This window comes from Pseudorasbora parva, chromosome 13, assembly GCF_024679245.1.
Source record: "Pseudorasbora parva isolate DD20220531a chromosome 13, ASM2467924v1, whole genome shotgun sequence".
NCBI lineage: Eukaryota > Metazoa > Chordata > Actinopteri > Cypriniformes > Gobionidae > Pseudorasbora > Pseudorasbora parva.
The window spans coordinates 9,857,436-9,872,280 of record NC_090184.1 but is presented as its reverse complement, the minus strand read 5'-3'; the positions used below and the strand labels follow the sequence as shown (position 1 = coordinate 9,872,280).

The window sequence follows — 14,845 nt, the reverse complement described above, 5'->3', positions numbered from 1 at the left end:
AGGGTGAGGAGAGGAATCAGATGTACTAAGTTTTATTTCTCTATTCCAAATGGTTCAAAAGTTATAATAGTTTAAATGTTGAATTTTTGGACTGGTGGTGGCGCTATGGAGTTGGTCTTAGAGACTCCAAATTTGGTATATGCATTATTGATGAAGATATCTACAAGTGTGCCAAATTTCATCATTTTCCTATATACGGTTCATAGGGCTGCCATTGACTCCCATTCGGGAAAAATAATAATAATAATAATAATAATAAAGTAAACCAACAATTTCAAGAGGGGCTACAGCCCCTTTGGGGCTTGGCCCCTAAAAATCACTTGATGCTCTTGAATAATGTATATACAGTAGCTTTCAATAAATGTATATTGTATATTGAATACTGTGTAGTTTTAATTTAAGCCTAAATTTATTCAATTTCATACTTAAATGCTACTGTACATCTCTGAGCTGCCACTGTAAATCTGTAAATATATATATATATAAAAAATATATTTATATATATATATATATATATATATATATATATATTTATTATATATAATATTATACAATGCAACAGGAATGTGTACAAGTTTTAGTAAGGTTTTTTTGTGGTATGTACTGAACTGTGGACTAACTGTATTGTTGCATCCCTTATATATATTCTGCCATAATTTACTCTTATTTACACAAAAAGACATATTTAGCAAAATGACAAAGCTGCTGGTTTACTGATAGTAAAAACTATGCAATCAATATGACTTGTGTACTATATTCCAAACTTCTAGATCCATATGATCGATTTGTGTTATGAATTGTCCAAAATGAATCATTCATTTATGAGACACACAAGAGATAATGACCTTTGGCATTTTTATGGTTGTTTTGTGATGCATTTTCGTCCTTTTTGAATATTGACATACCCCTGTTACATAAAATGTATTTAATTAAATGGCTTTTGCCTGCTAGCTAACACTGCATGTAATACTGACCTCAATCACAACAAACAGGCAAAAAAATAATAATCTCTAAAGTCTCTAAAATAATAATAATAAAAATAATGAATATTAATATATAATAGTAATAATAACTATAATAATTAATAGTATTTTGTGCTGTCATTTGCATTGCATTTGCCTGCCAAGCTTTTGGCTTTAATATAACTTATTCTCCATGTAGGGTTCTGCTGGCATGGTACAGACAAACAGTATCAGCGCAAAGACGGAGGTACAGAGAGGCCTGGTTCCAGTACAGCAGTGAGATGAGACTGCTGGCTGCTGTATTCATGCAGTGGAGAAGAGCTCTGATCCAGGGTCAGCAGAGGAAGTGTGCAATGGAGAGCCAGCTCATCATCTATCAGAGCAGAGTTAGTGGTCGAGCTTTTCATCTCTGGAGAACTGCTGCCACAGAATCTAGAGCGAATAAAACATTTAACAACAGGCTACTTCACAAGGTTTGATTCAGTTCTTTAATTCATTTTCTATATGTTGATATCATGTAATATAAAAATGAGGTCTAGATATAGATTGCAGTGAACTGACCTATTTAAAAGAAATTTAAAAATAAAGCTAATATTAACTGAAAATGTTTTGAATATATTAAATATATATATATTTTAGCTAGTTACCAAGGAAACATTTCTTATTTTCATTTAGTTTAAGTTAAAGTACTAAAATAAGTATAACTAAAAACTTTAACAAAAATAAAAAATAATTAAAACTATATAATAGTATATCAATTAACACTGGTCAATTATTTTTTAATACATAAAAGAGGGTGTCTGATTAAAAAGTTTATTATAAATTATATTATACATATTTATTAAAATAATTAAATGAAGTTACAATTAATGTATTATTATTGTTTAAATAAAAGTCAAGTCTAGACACCTTTATTTACACCGATAAGGCATAACATTATGACCAGTGACAGGTGAAGTGAATAACACTGATTATCTCTTCATCACGGCACCTGTTAGTGGGTGGGATATATTAGGCAACAAGTGAACATTTTGTCCTCATAATTGATGTGTTAGAAGCAGGAAAAATGGGCCAACGCAAGGATGTGATGTTTACCTGGGGAACACATGGCACCAGGATGCACTATGGACAGAAGGCAAGGCGGACAGAGGCAGTGTGATGCTTTGAGCAATGTCCTGCTGGGAAACCTTGGGTCCTGTCATCCATGTGGATGTTACTTTGACACCACCTACCTAAGCATTGTTGCAGACCATGTACACCCTTTCATGGAAGCAGTATTCCCTGGTGGCTGTGGCCTCTTTTAGCAGGATAATGTGCCCTGCCACAAAGCATATGCTTCGGGAATGGTTTGAGGTGTTGACTTGGCCTTCAAATTCCACAGATCTCAATCCAATCGAGCATCTGTGGGATGTGCTGAACAAACAAGTCCAAACCATGGAGGCCCCACCTCACAACTTACAGGACTTAAAGGAACTGCAGCTAACATCTTGGTGCCACATACCACAGCACACCTTCAGGGGTCTAGTGGAGTCCATGACTCGACAGGTCCAACAAAAAAGGGGGGCCGACACAATTAAGAATATTATGCCTAATCGGTGTATATAGTGCTTTATACAATACAGATTGTTTCAGCAGCTTTACACTGATAACACGTTCATTAGAACAGTGAAATAAACAGTTCAGTTATGCTGTGGAGCAGCTCTACAAATGAAAATAGCATACTTTTTTCTGTTAAAATCAGTCCAGTGTTGATTCGGTTTGGCTTAATATCTGTGTAAAGTTAATAAATTATGGAATGAGTTCAATTCAGCTATAAAGAATCTCTGCAGAAAACTGTGAGGTCACAGTTGTTGTCCTGAACTGAATGATATTGCTGAAATATATGTGCTTTCATTTAATCTAATTTCTAATGTAATCTGATTTACCTATGAGTATTTACTTCTCTTTACAGTTGTTCAAGCGTTGGACACACAGCAAGGATTTGTTGAAAGTAGCAGATCTGTTTTGTGTTAAGAAGGAAAGAAGCGAAGCCCGGTTAGCTCTAAGGACGTGGTCACTGTGGGCCAAAGGTAAACTCTGGAATTTCTACGCCTTTGCCTTGCGAATTCTACTTAAACTCCAAGACCATTTCTTCGGATTTCCGCCTGGATTTGGCCTACCCCAATTGAAAAGCCTCCCATACACACATACAGTGGTCTAAGTTCAAAATGTTGGTGTCATTTTACAGGAAACACTTTGAAGTTACATAAAACACTTCTAAAAGTCATAAACATGTAAGTATATGTTGTCTAAGCTGTAATAACCTCCAAAAAAAGTAGGCGCTTTTATATTTTAATTTTTATACATTCATTTTTGAAAGTGTGTAACTCTGGCCCTGTGTGCTCTAGGACCCCGCAGACAGATTTTGGCTGTTTCCACTAAATTCTAGAAAATAGTGGAAAAAAAGAAGTTTGTCTGTGTCATGTTGTATGCCAGATATTTATTCAAATGGGTCTGAAGGGATGACCCCCCTTTTTGATATATAAATGCAATATCCCAGTGTCATTAAATGAATTATATATGCTGGAAACAGCCAAACTGTCTACAGGGTCATAGAGAACACAGGGCCTGAGTTACACACTTTCAAAAATGAATTTATATTAAAAAAAAAAAAAAAGCGCCTACTCTTTTTTTGGGGGGGGGTTATTACAGCTTAGACAACATATACTTACATGTTTATCACTTTTTGCAGTGTTTTATGTAACTTTAAAGGGTTTCCTGTAAAGTGACACCAACATTTTGAACCTAGACCACTGTATGTGTGTATGAGAAGCTTTTCAATTTGGGTAGGCCAAATCCAGGCGGAAATGGTACCAGAGTAATTTAGTGTAAATACATTACTTTTTGTAAAACAAATGCCAAAGTGATGCATATCTCCAGAAAGTAGAGACTCAAAGCTTTCAAATGGTACCACATACGACATCGACATCCATAGCTCCACATATGACATTTAAAATTGAAAATATATACATGACGATGTCATTTCCAACCCTGTATAGGGTCCACAGAGTGTAAGCGGTTAAATAATATAGAAATGATGAAGTGATACAGGTGATTGAATCAGCTGTTTGGGTCGTCACCTCATGCAAATACATTATGAACTACAATTGACTTGTTTTTGGACATTTAAGTGACATTAAATATGTCCAAATGTCATTGCATTAGACCACAATATCAAGCCAAGTGACATTTGTTTACAAGAAGAAAACACACTTTGCAAGCATTCACAAAAAAGACATTTGTTGTATTTGAAATAATTAAACAAAAGATGAACTGATCAAAAATATTGTTTATACACTATTAAAAAAATTCAGGTCTCCAATTGAACATTTTCAAGTGACTGATAACATCTACATTTTTCAGTTGGCCAAATTGAATTTCTGTGAATTAAATTGCATCAATTTTTAGAATTCCAATTTGGCAAACTGAAAAATTTAGATGTGATCAGTCACTAGAAAAATTTCAATTGGAGCCTTTTTTGTATTTCTTTTTACAGTGTAGTTGATGTGATGAACTTCACCTGTGGTTTCTCTGTTAGGACACTTGTGTGAACTCCAGGGAAAATGACTTCATATAGCCAGTAAAATCACCAAAGCAACAGTGAAGTTATTGTAAAAAATGTCCTGCAGCTCTTGTTTGATATTGTGTATTTAATTCAATAAAATGTACACATTTTAAGTGTGGTTTCAGTGTCCAAATGCTTTTATTCTCCACTAGAACATAAAGCCCTGAGGCAGATGGGGGAGGCTGTGAGTCTCTGGCTGGAGGGCAGAGGAGTATCTAGAACTTTCCATCATTGGGTCAGAGTGTACCAAAAAGGCCAGAAATCTTCCCAACACAGGCAGACACAGCTTTCACACAGGTAAAATTATATTGGTTTTAAGTAAAATATACCAGCACACAACAATAACAAGTTTACATAGGCTACACAAAATCCTTAAAGCTACACTGTGTAACTTTTTTTAGTTTATTCTTAGCTAAAAACACTTAGTTCTTTCAAAAATATATGTGCTCATTAATGTATATTTACTTCTTTCAAGTAATAAAGTATTCTCGTAAGTTTATAATATGCCATTGAAATACATACGGCTGAGGGGTTCGAATGCCGGTCGCCATGTTGCCCCTCCATCTTGAAAGTACATTAGCCAAAGAGGGACATACCCTTAAATTAAAGCTTCGCCTTTCACGTTTTAACAATCAATGGCACCGTGCCGAATGTGAAGAGGGGGATTGCCATGTTAATCTTGGACTAAATCAGCCACCGTAGGAGTTAAAACTAAATCAGAATTGAGAGGAACAGAAACTAATATTCACTGGATGGTCATATACCTTTACACTGCTAGATGGGGGAAAATATCACACAGTGTAGCTTTAAAACTCAAGAATATTGCCACAGTTATAATACATTTAGAGCCAGATTTTGAAAAATGTTCAACACAAAGTGTTTTATGTTTGTAGTTTTGAGAAATGAGCTGTTGACAATATTAGCTGGCTAATATTGATTAATAATTAGTGATATTTCCATGAGCCGTATCAGAGCTGTGGAGAGAAGAGTGCAAAGACTGACACATCTGTACTGGACCTGCTGGAAAAACCAAACTGAAGCATCATTGCTGTATACACAACAAGTAAGTAATCCACATCAATGAACATTTATTATTATGAAGGCTTTACAAAATCTGTCTATCAATGGCCGAGCAACCAGGGCCAGCCCGTCCTGCAGGCGACACAGGTGGCCACCGGGGGCCACAACTTTTAATCACCAAATGACAAATAACTGACAAATAGCTCTAATGTGACTGTAAAGTGTACAGTGTAAAGTGACTTTCAATACAGTATAAATAAACAAAACAAAATATAGAGGTAATCTGCATCATTTATTCATGTTGCGTAGGATGTCTGGTATATCGGATACTGTATTATTATCCACAGTTTCCAAACCTTTGTCAAAAGTGCTCAAGTGGTCGCATATATAGATAATAGGTCACAAAAAGGATTGACAGGTGACGCTCATTCACACTCACGCCACTCTCGCTCCGTTCCCACGACTCTCTGCCTCGCCCAGCTTACCTCAACATTTACTAAACCTTTAGACAAAATATAAATATATATTTATTTTTTTACTTTTATGACTCATATCGTATGCTATAAACAATATACTGCTCAAACAAGAGAATTTGATGCCATTGATGTTATTTATATGCCAAAAAGTGAGATGAAATTCTAAATGTAAATCAGTTGTACAGCTTGTAATGTAAATCGATCTTAAAGGGATAGTTAACCTAAAAATGGAAAGTCTGTCATCACTTAATCACCCCTCAAGTTGTTCCAAACCTGTATGAGTTTCTTTCTCCTGCTGAAGACAAAAGAAGACATTTTGAAGATTGCTGGTAACCAAACATTGTTGATTGCCCCCACTGACTTTAATAGTATCCCCCTCCCCCATATTTAAGTCAATGGGGTGTTGACGTCAATTCTTTGGTTACCCATATTCTTCAAAATATCTTCTTTTGTGTTCTGCAGAAGAAAGAAATTCATTCTTTCATTAGTTGTCATGGTTCCTAATTAGTTTACACCTGTTCCCTGTTCCATTTCCTTCTGTATTTAAGCCTTCTGTTCATTGATTCTTGTTAAAGTATGGTAGTTGTGTTATTTTCTGTCTATCTACTCGTGCTGGAGCAAGGAGATCGCTCCCTAGTGGACAACATGAGGGACTTTCTATATCTGGCATGTCTTACCCACTTCTCAGGCAGCTTGCTCATCGTATTTGTCCATACTTGCCTCAATGAGCAGTTCAAGGCATGCCTTGTCCCTCTAGCTCCCTCTTGGTCCATCGTTGCTCTAGCTTTGCCTCTGACTTCCAACTCATCTGCTGTGCTTTGCCCCTGCACCCTCCTGGCTCCTGCATGTTCCTCCTTCCCTCCGGTTCCATAATTGTCCTCACTCCAACCATCTCCACCCTGGTCTGCCAAGCCCACGCCCCACCTTGATCATGCCCACCTGCAGCTCGTCCATGGCCTTCCACATCACAGATGTCTCTGCTACGGCTGGGTCTCCTCTGGTCACGTCTCCACCTCACTGGGCTCCTGACTTCAGCCTGTCTTCTCCCTCCATTAGTTCTGCCGTAGTCTTTCCCAGGCAACTCCGCTCTGGCTCCTCCCACGTCTTACCCATTCCTTCTGTCATGTATCGTCTTTGGATTATAGAGTTAGTTCACCCAAAAATTTAAATTTGTCATTAATGGCTCACCCTAATGTTGTTCCACACCCGCAAGACCTCCGTTCATCTTCGGAACACAGTTTAAGATATTTTATATTTAGTCAGAGAACGTATCTAAGTGTATGCACACTATACTGTCCATGTCCAGAAAGGGAATAAAAGCATCATCAAAGTAGTCCATATGTGACATCAGTTAGTTAGATCAGTTAGAAGCTAGAAGCATCGAAAATACATTTTGGTCCAAAAATATCAAAAACTACGACTTTATTCAGCATTGTCTTCTCTTCCGCGTTTATAAAAATAAAAATTTAAATGGTTATGAATCAGCTTATTGATTCATGATTCGGATCGCCAATGTCACGTGATTTCAGCAATTTGGCAGTTTGACACACAATCCAAATCATGAATCAATCCGCTGACTCATGACCGTTTGAATCTTTATTTGAGGTTTGAAAACAAACGTGCAAAAAAACAACTAAAAAACAACAACTAAATAATGACTTATTTCCGACTTTGGCTTAAGCAAAGCTTCGAACCGTTATGAATCAGTGTATCGATTCATGTTTTGGATCGCGTGTCAAAACGCCAAACTGCTGAAATCACATGTGACTTTGAAGATCTGAAACATGAATCAATACACTGATACATAATGGTTCGAAGCTTTGTCTAGAAATCGGCCATCACTTTATATGTCTTTATTTTTATTTTTTTATTTTTTTGCACACAAAAACTTTTCTTGTCGCTTCATAAAATTATTGTAGAACCAATGTAGTGACATGGACTTTTAATGATGTCTTTAGTGCCTTTTATGGGTCTTGAGAGAGGAAATGTCATTGGTGTCAATAAAGGCCTTTCTGAGCCATCGGATTTTAACTAAAATATCTTCATGTGTGTTCCGAAGATGAACGGAGGTCTTACGGGTGTCGAACAACATGATGAGTGAGTAATTAATGACATCATTTTTGGGTGAACTAACCCTTTAAGCTACAGCTTACAGCTACATTAGTAAGATATAATATAATTAAATGTTTAGTTTTATAATTAAAGCTCTGTAGTTTTAATTGTAGGGGACAAATCATACAATGCAATGAAATGTAATGATGATTGAAAGATATAGAAACAAACATTCCTAAAAAGTCTGATGTATCATATTTTAACATTTTACATAATTTTAACATTATTGTTTTTAAATAAAAAAAAAAAAAAATAGGGACCCCCCCAATAATTGGAAATAGCCCACTTGTCCACCCCAATATATGATATTTCTTCATGCTGCTCTCCATTACGCATCGCTCTGTTTGTTGTTAGGATGACAGGCAGTTTAAAAGTTACACTTTTAGTCTGGTCTGCCTCAGCGGTCTAACAGTGCTCATCAGTGTCAAACTGATGGCCAGTCAGATCCAAGAAGGTGGTGCTTAATGGTCCCTGAAGATCATTACACAATTCTTTTATTTTTTACAGTGAAAGAGTGCATGCGTGGCTAAAATATAAGTATCTAAACAATTGAAGTTCAACAACTGTTTATGATGGATGTATTTAACCACAGTAACATAGTGATGCAACTTTTTTAAATTGAAAATATGCTGTAATTTAAATTGTAATTCATAACTGAATGTGATAAAGCAAGAAAATGCTTTATATATATATATATATATATATATATATATATATATATAGTCAAGGATCAGGAAGTGGAGGACCCAGATGCAGAGTGAATCAACAAGGACAGTTTATTAAAAAGACAGAACAACAAGACACAAGAGGGTAGTGGATGAGTGACAGTCCAAACACCAGGGCAGGGGACAGACACCACGACGACAGGTAGGGGAGGATGACCACTGAGACCAGTCCAGGGAGCCAATGAACTAGACGACAGCTTGTGAGGCAACACCAGGCTGGGCGATGGTGGACCAATCCAGGCAGGAACCTGAGGCTTGATGTTCTCACAGAAGCAGGAGTCTTGGCTGACAGGCAGTGGAGACAGCAGCCAGGGAAAAACACTGGACAGAAAACAACAAAGGACACACACACACACACACACACACACACACACACACACACGACAAGACTCTAGACAAGACAACAAGAAACAGACAAACTAAGAACTATGACTAAATTAAACAAAAACTTAAAATAATAACTGGAGCTAGAAAACATGAAAAAATAAATAAAACAAATCAATCTCTATAAAAAGACTGAACTAAAAAATAAGTGAAAAACAGGAAAAATAAAAGAGGTAAGCTATCAAAACCCAGATAACTAAACAATAAGGCTAGAAGAAAAATACCAAAATAAAACCTGGAGAAAGCAAGCAAAATAAAGACAGAAACTTCACTAGACTCAAAAACTCAGGAACAAAGAAAAAACTGAAAATAAATTCAAAGCTAGAAAAACAGGAGACACTAAAACTAGAAAAGGCTAGATTAGGCTAGACAAGGCGCTAGAGACATGTACGCACAAGCAAACGCTCACAAACATACACAACGAACCAGCAAAGACATGAGGGAAGGTAGCACAATATAAAGGGACCAGAGCACATGAGGAACAGGTGAGCACAATTAGTGAAACGAGGACTAGACCAGACTAAACAAGGGGGCGTGCTAACAGCAAACAAGGAGGCAGGACAAGAGGAACACATGACAAACACAGAGAGAGACAGATCCAAGTACTAAGACACAACACAAACATAGAGACATTAAACAAAGACAAAACAGACAGAGCTGCCAGGGCAGAACCCTGACATATATACTGTATATTTTCATTTTTGACATATTAGACATAAAATCAAGAGTTAATGTGTGTATATTTTTTAATAAAATATTATTTACTAAGAGTTTAATTATTAAACTTTGGTTACCCCCCAATGTTTAAGACATGGTTACAGCCGTACTCCCTGACAACCTCTGTATTCCCATTTAGACATTTTTTAGCAAGCACCCTTTTCAAACGAAGTAAAACCTGAATAAATGTGAATATATAATGAGCTTCTGTTAACCAAAGACCTTACAGTATTTTAGGCATTTAACCAAAAACCATTAAAAAAAAAACATTTAACCATAAAAAAATGCTAAACTGTCAGAATTCGGAAGGGCTAAACTGCTAACTCATTTGCAAGGATTTGGCCTAAAAAATGTCCTCCCTGCTGCATTTTAAAGTTGAACTTAATGTTAAACAAATGCTATTTGTCAACAAACAATGTGTGGTGTGCTTAGTTTTAGAAATGTATTTTTCATTGTAATTTTCATGTTTGTATATTCTGTATATTTTGTATATTGTATATTCTGTAGTTCTAATACTGTCAGTATTGTTCGGGCCCATTTTCTTGCCTAGGGTCCACAAGACTAGTAATAACACAAGCCACTATCAACAAGAATCTCTTTGTTTTTAATATAATTTGAGAACATTACAATGACAGAATTCTTAAACCTTATCCTTATCTTTCTGGTACAGTATGAGCGTTCTGTGCTGCAAAGAACCTGGCTTACCTGGAGAAAAAGACACATCAGGAACAGAATATCTGCTGATTACTCATCCAACTTTAACAGCATGCTTTTGACATGGGTAAAGCAGACACAGTCCACAACTCTGACAAAAATCTCACCATATTTGCACAAGATAAACAGGGTCACCATGCACTTAGTATCTCTAATAGCTATTAGGTCACTATAATGTGGTCTGTGCTGAATCAACCCAGTGTGCTTATGAATAAACTCATAAATATTGACTTTCATCCTTATCGTTCACACTGTCTTATCACTGTTCAATGTGGAGCAATATTTTAGCTTATCATGTAAGACTCCCTTGTGAAAAAGTGTGCTGAATTGTAAATATAGTTAAAATCTCCATCTAAAATCTAAAATATTGTTACATTGTAACACATTGTTAAAACGTGATATAAGATTCTTAAATAAGATATATTAAAGTACTATAGCATTGATAAGTGACAAGTTACAGCGAGACTGTGTGTGTGTGTGTGTGTGTGTGTGTGTGTGTGTGTGTGTGTGTGTGTGTGTGTGTGTGTGTGTGTGTGTGTGTGTGTGTGTGTGTGTGAGCCTGTTTATGTGGTTTATGAGGACACAAATTTGTATAACTACATGGGTATTACACTGGTATTACACTATAAATGTAGTTTATGAGGACATATCAAATGTCCTCATAATTCAAATGGCCTTAAAAACATACTAAATGATGTTTTTTTGAGAAAGTAAAAATGCAGAATGTTTCCTGTGATGGGTAGGTTTAGGGGCAGGGGCAGTGTAAGGGGATAGAAAATACGGTTTGTACAGTATAAAAACCATTACGCCTATGGAGAGTCCCTGTAAACCACATAGACCAACATGTGTGTGTGTCTTTTAAAGTACTTTCTCTGGATAAAAACATGCTAAATATACATAGTAAAAGTATGATATTTTAACTACAGCAACTTATGTATGTAAAATGAAATGTATTTAAGCTATTTAAGCCATTAAAATATAATCAGATGAATGGAGGCCTGCAAATTGGGTGATAAAAAAACTAACAGGTAAGGATGACTGTACATAATAATGTGATGAAGTTCAGTATTCTGTTAAGTATATCAGTGAAGGGAACACATTGCACACAAATTACACCATTCCCTAAGATTAACCCATACCAACATCTGTGTGCAGATTGATAATAATGATTTTTTTTTTTTTTTCTGTTGTGTTTTAATTGGCAGGTGTTACATATGTGGTGGCAGCGAGCCCATGGATCATTTGAGCCCTAACCAGTTCTGTCTGTTTACAAGCAGAGTGTTCACAGATGGAAACTATCCAGTGCAGACCACAGCAGACTGCACTAACTGCTGTATAGCTGTGCTTTGCAGTGTTTAATATCTTTTTTTTCTTCTTCTATAAAAATGCCATTATTTTATATGAAAAAGTTGATCATTGTATTTTATTGCCAAAATATTTTTGCTTGTCTTGGATATATGTTTGATTGCATCAGATAACATGGTCATGTTGCAATGTGCCCCTCACATGTTAAAACATGCCCCATCACATTTCACTTCCATTATTTTGGGTTAAAGGCACACTGTCATTTTTTTTTTTTTGCTGCCAGAGGTCACCTATTCAAAACAAAGACGTAACTTGATGATGCCGAGATTGAACACGGAATCTTGGGAGCTGTCGTCTTCACCTCACAGCCACTGGAAAAGAATTGTGACAGGACTCAGGCAGAAATCATGTTCATGGATGAGCTTATTAATGTTACTTTAGTATGAAGCAGAGCAGGGCCGAGTGCGGTGGGAGCTGAACGAGGCCGGTGAAGCGAATGATCATGATAGACGAGGACGACCAGGAACTACGGACTTTGGAGTGGTACTTAGTGTGTTTCGACTTGGGCACAGACAGGGCTGGACTGGGGCTAAAATTCGGCTCTGGCATACCCAGCACATCCGGCCCATGAGTTCCCCGAAAATGTTTTTGCTGGGGTTGGGGCCTTAAATTGGAGTATATAAATAAAACTAGGACAAGGACAAATAATAATAGATGCAGATAAACTTAATATTGCTTTTTTGTCACACAGAAATGCCCTTGGCAGTAAAGCACTGATGATTTTGAGCTAAGATGCGGTAAAGTAAATTTACTACTTTTAAATGCTGTCATCATTTACTCACTCTCGTGTCCTTCCAAACCTGTATGACTTCTGTGAAACACAAAATAAGAGGTTTTGAAGAATGTTGGCAACCAAGCCATTTTGGTTAGGCTACCCTTTGAATATTGTATGAATTAAAAAAAACAACTCAAATTATTTTATTTTATGCTACACAGAAATAAATTCATTGTTTGGAATGACCTTAGGGTGAGTAAATGTCACATTTTTGGGTTGAACAATCATATTTTCAAGAGTTAACACATTTAAGTAAGACACTGATACCTATCTTTCATGAGGCTATTAAATTTCATTAAATCTATTTAAAAGAGAAAAAAAAGCTTTGTCTTTAATTCATGGGATCCAGACTTTAAAGCTGTTTTATAGACTATAGTTTAACTGTAGGCCAGTTTCATTTAAATGCAAGATCATGGTAGTCACAGGGTAAAAAACATAGACTGTAAAAACCTTGCTCCTTATTATATGACTATATGGTTTCTAAAACTATATAAAACATAGTCCAGAACTGGACTAATATGATCATACTTCCTGGTTCTAGTAAGAACTCGAGCTGCTGCGTTTTGGACCATTTGGAGTTTGTTTATTAAGCGAGCAGGGCAACCACCCAGCAGAGCATTACAATAATCTATCCTTGAGCTCATGAACACATGTACTAACTACTTAACATTTTGCATTGAAAGCATGTGCCATAATTTAGTTATATTTTTAAGATGGAAGAATGCCGTTTTACAGATGCTAGAAATGTGGCTTTCAAATGAAAGTATAAAAATAAAGTTATATAACTATGAAAGTGACAATACAGGTCCTTCTCAAAAAATTAGCATATTGTGATAAAGTTCATTCTTTTCCATAATGTAATGATAAAAATTAAACTTTCATATATTTTAGATTCATTGCACTCCAACTGAAATATTTCAGGTCTTTTATTGTTTTAATACTGATGATTTTGGCATACAGCTCATGAAAAGCAGGCCGACTCAAGCAGGCCGGCCGGATAACTGCAGGCTTGTATGCATGCCACGGCTGAACCGCCTCATAGAGAGCCGTGGATCAGGCCGATGACGTGACGGAATATTATTTTTTAATTAAATTCGGGCGGGTGGCGGTTGAACCAATCACATGAAAAATATATATACATAGTTAAATATTGTTATAGCGCCTGGTAACAATATTTGGCAAGCTATGAGCCCAGCTGGAGGCCTAGGCTACATCTCGTAGATGAGACTGCCTGGGTTATTTTATGATATTAGCCTAGTTATATTTTAAAACAGCCAGTCATTGTAGCCATTCATTCGGGGGAAAAGGCATTTAAAACATGGACAGATTATGGAGTTATATCAGAAATGACATCGGGCAATGGCAGCGTGAGATGTTCAGAAGAATACAAGAGCTAAACTTCTACAAGCTCAATAACATCCACAGCACAACAAAAAAATTTGATGAAATATGTTAATTTTTTTTAGATAGGAATTTGGGGTTTTTATGAGCTGTATGCCAAAATCATCAGTATTAAAACAATAAAAGACCTGAAATATTTCAGTTGGTGTGCAATGAATCTAAAATATAATTTTTTGAGAAGGACCTGTAGACCATTGAAATAAAGTGATATTGTTAACAACGGAGTTTGTGTCGAACATAAAAAAGACAGAAATAATAAAGTGTTAAAAACCCTGATACTTACAAAAGACAGTGTCTCGTACTGGTTTGAAGTGATGTTTACTGTAACAGTACAATTATCACCACGCTGTGGTGCACTCTTCAATTTCTTAGCAATTATTATATTTGCCAGACATCGACTGTTACATAAATCTGTCAACACTGTTAGACCAGATAAACAAAATATTAGAAACATTACTTTTAAATTAAAAAGGCATTGCAGAAGTCGACAAAACATTTGAGAATCCTCAACACTTTGAATTAATTGTAAACTTTTAATCAACCACATAATGTGGAATAGAATAGAAAGTGTATACCAATCAGACATAAAA

At 36.1% G+C, this 14,845-nt stretch overlaps 1 protein-coding gene across 6 annotated transcripts in view; it reads left to right on the top strand.

Moving 5' to 3' along the window:
* Positions 1-12,123, top strand: part of LOC137038514 (protein SFI1 homolog) — a 47,604-nt gene extending 35,481 nt beyond the window's left edge. For 4 of the 6 annotated variants that reach the window (XM_067413134.1, XM_067413135.1, XM_067413130.1 and 1 more), the window contains 6 exons: positions 1,162-1,435; positions 2,914-3,031; positions 4,719-4,863; positions 5,515-5,629; positions 10,671-10,781; positions 11,920-12,123. In XM_067413134.1, the coding sequence (XP_067269235.1) occupies positions 1,162-1,435; positions 2,914-3,031; positions 4,719-4,863; positions 5,515-5,629; positions 10,671-10,781; positions 11,920-11,967 (811 nt within the window). In that variant the 3' untranslated portion in view covers positions 11,968-12,123. The remainder of the gene's footprint in view (positions 1-1,161; positions 1,436-2,913; positions 3,032-4,718; positions 4,864-5,514; positions 5,630-10,670; positions 10,782-11,919) is intronic. The other 2 variants (XM_067413133.1, XM_067413132.1) reach the window with 2 other exon arrangements.
* Positions 12,124-14,845: the final 2,722 nt, after the last annotated feature.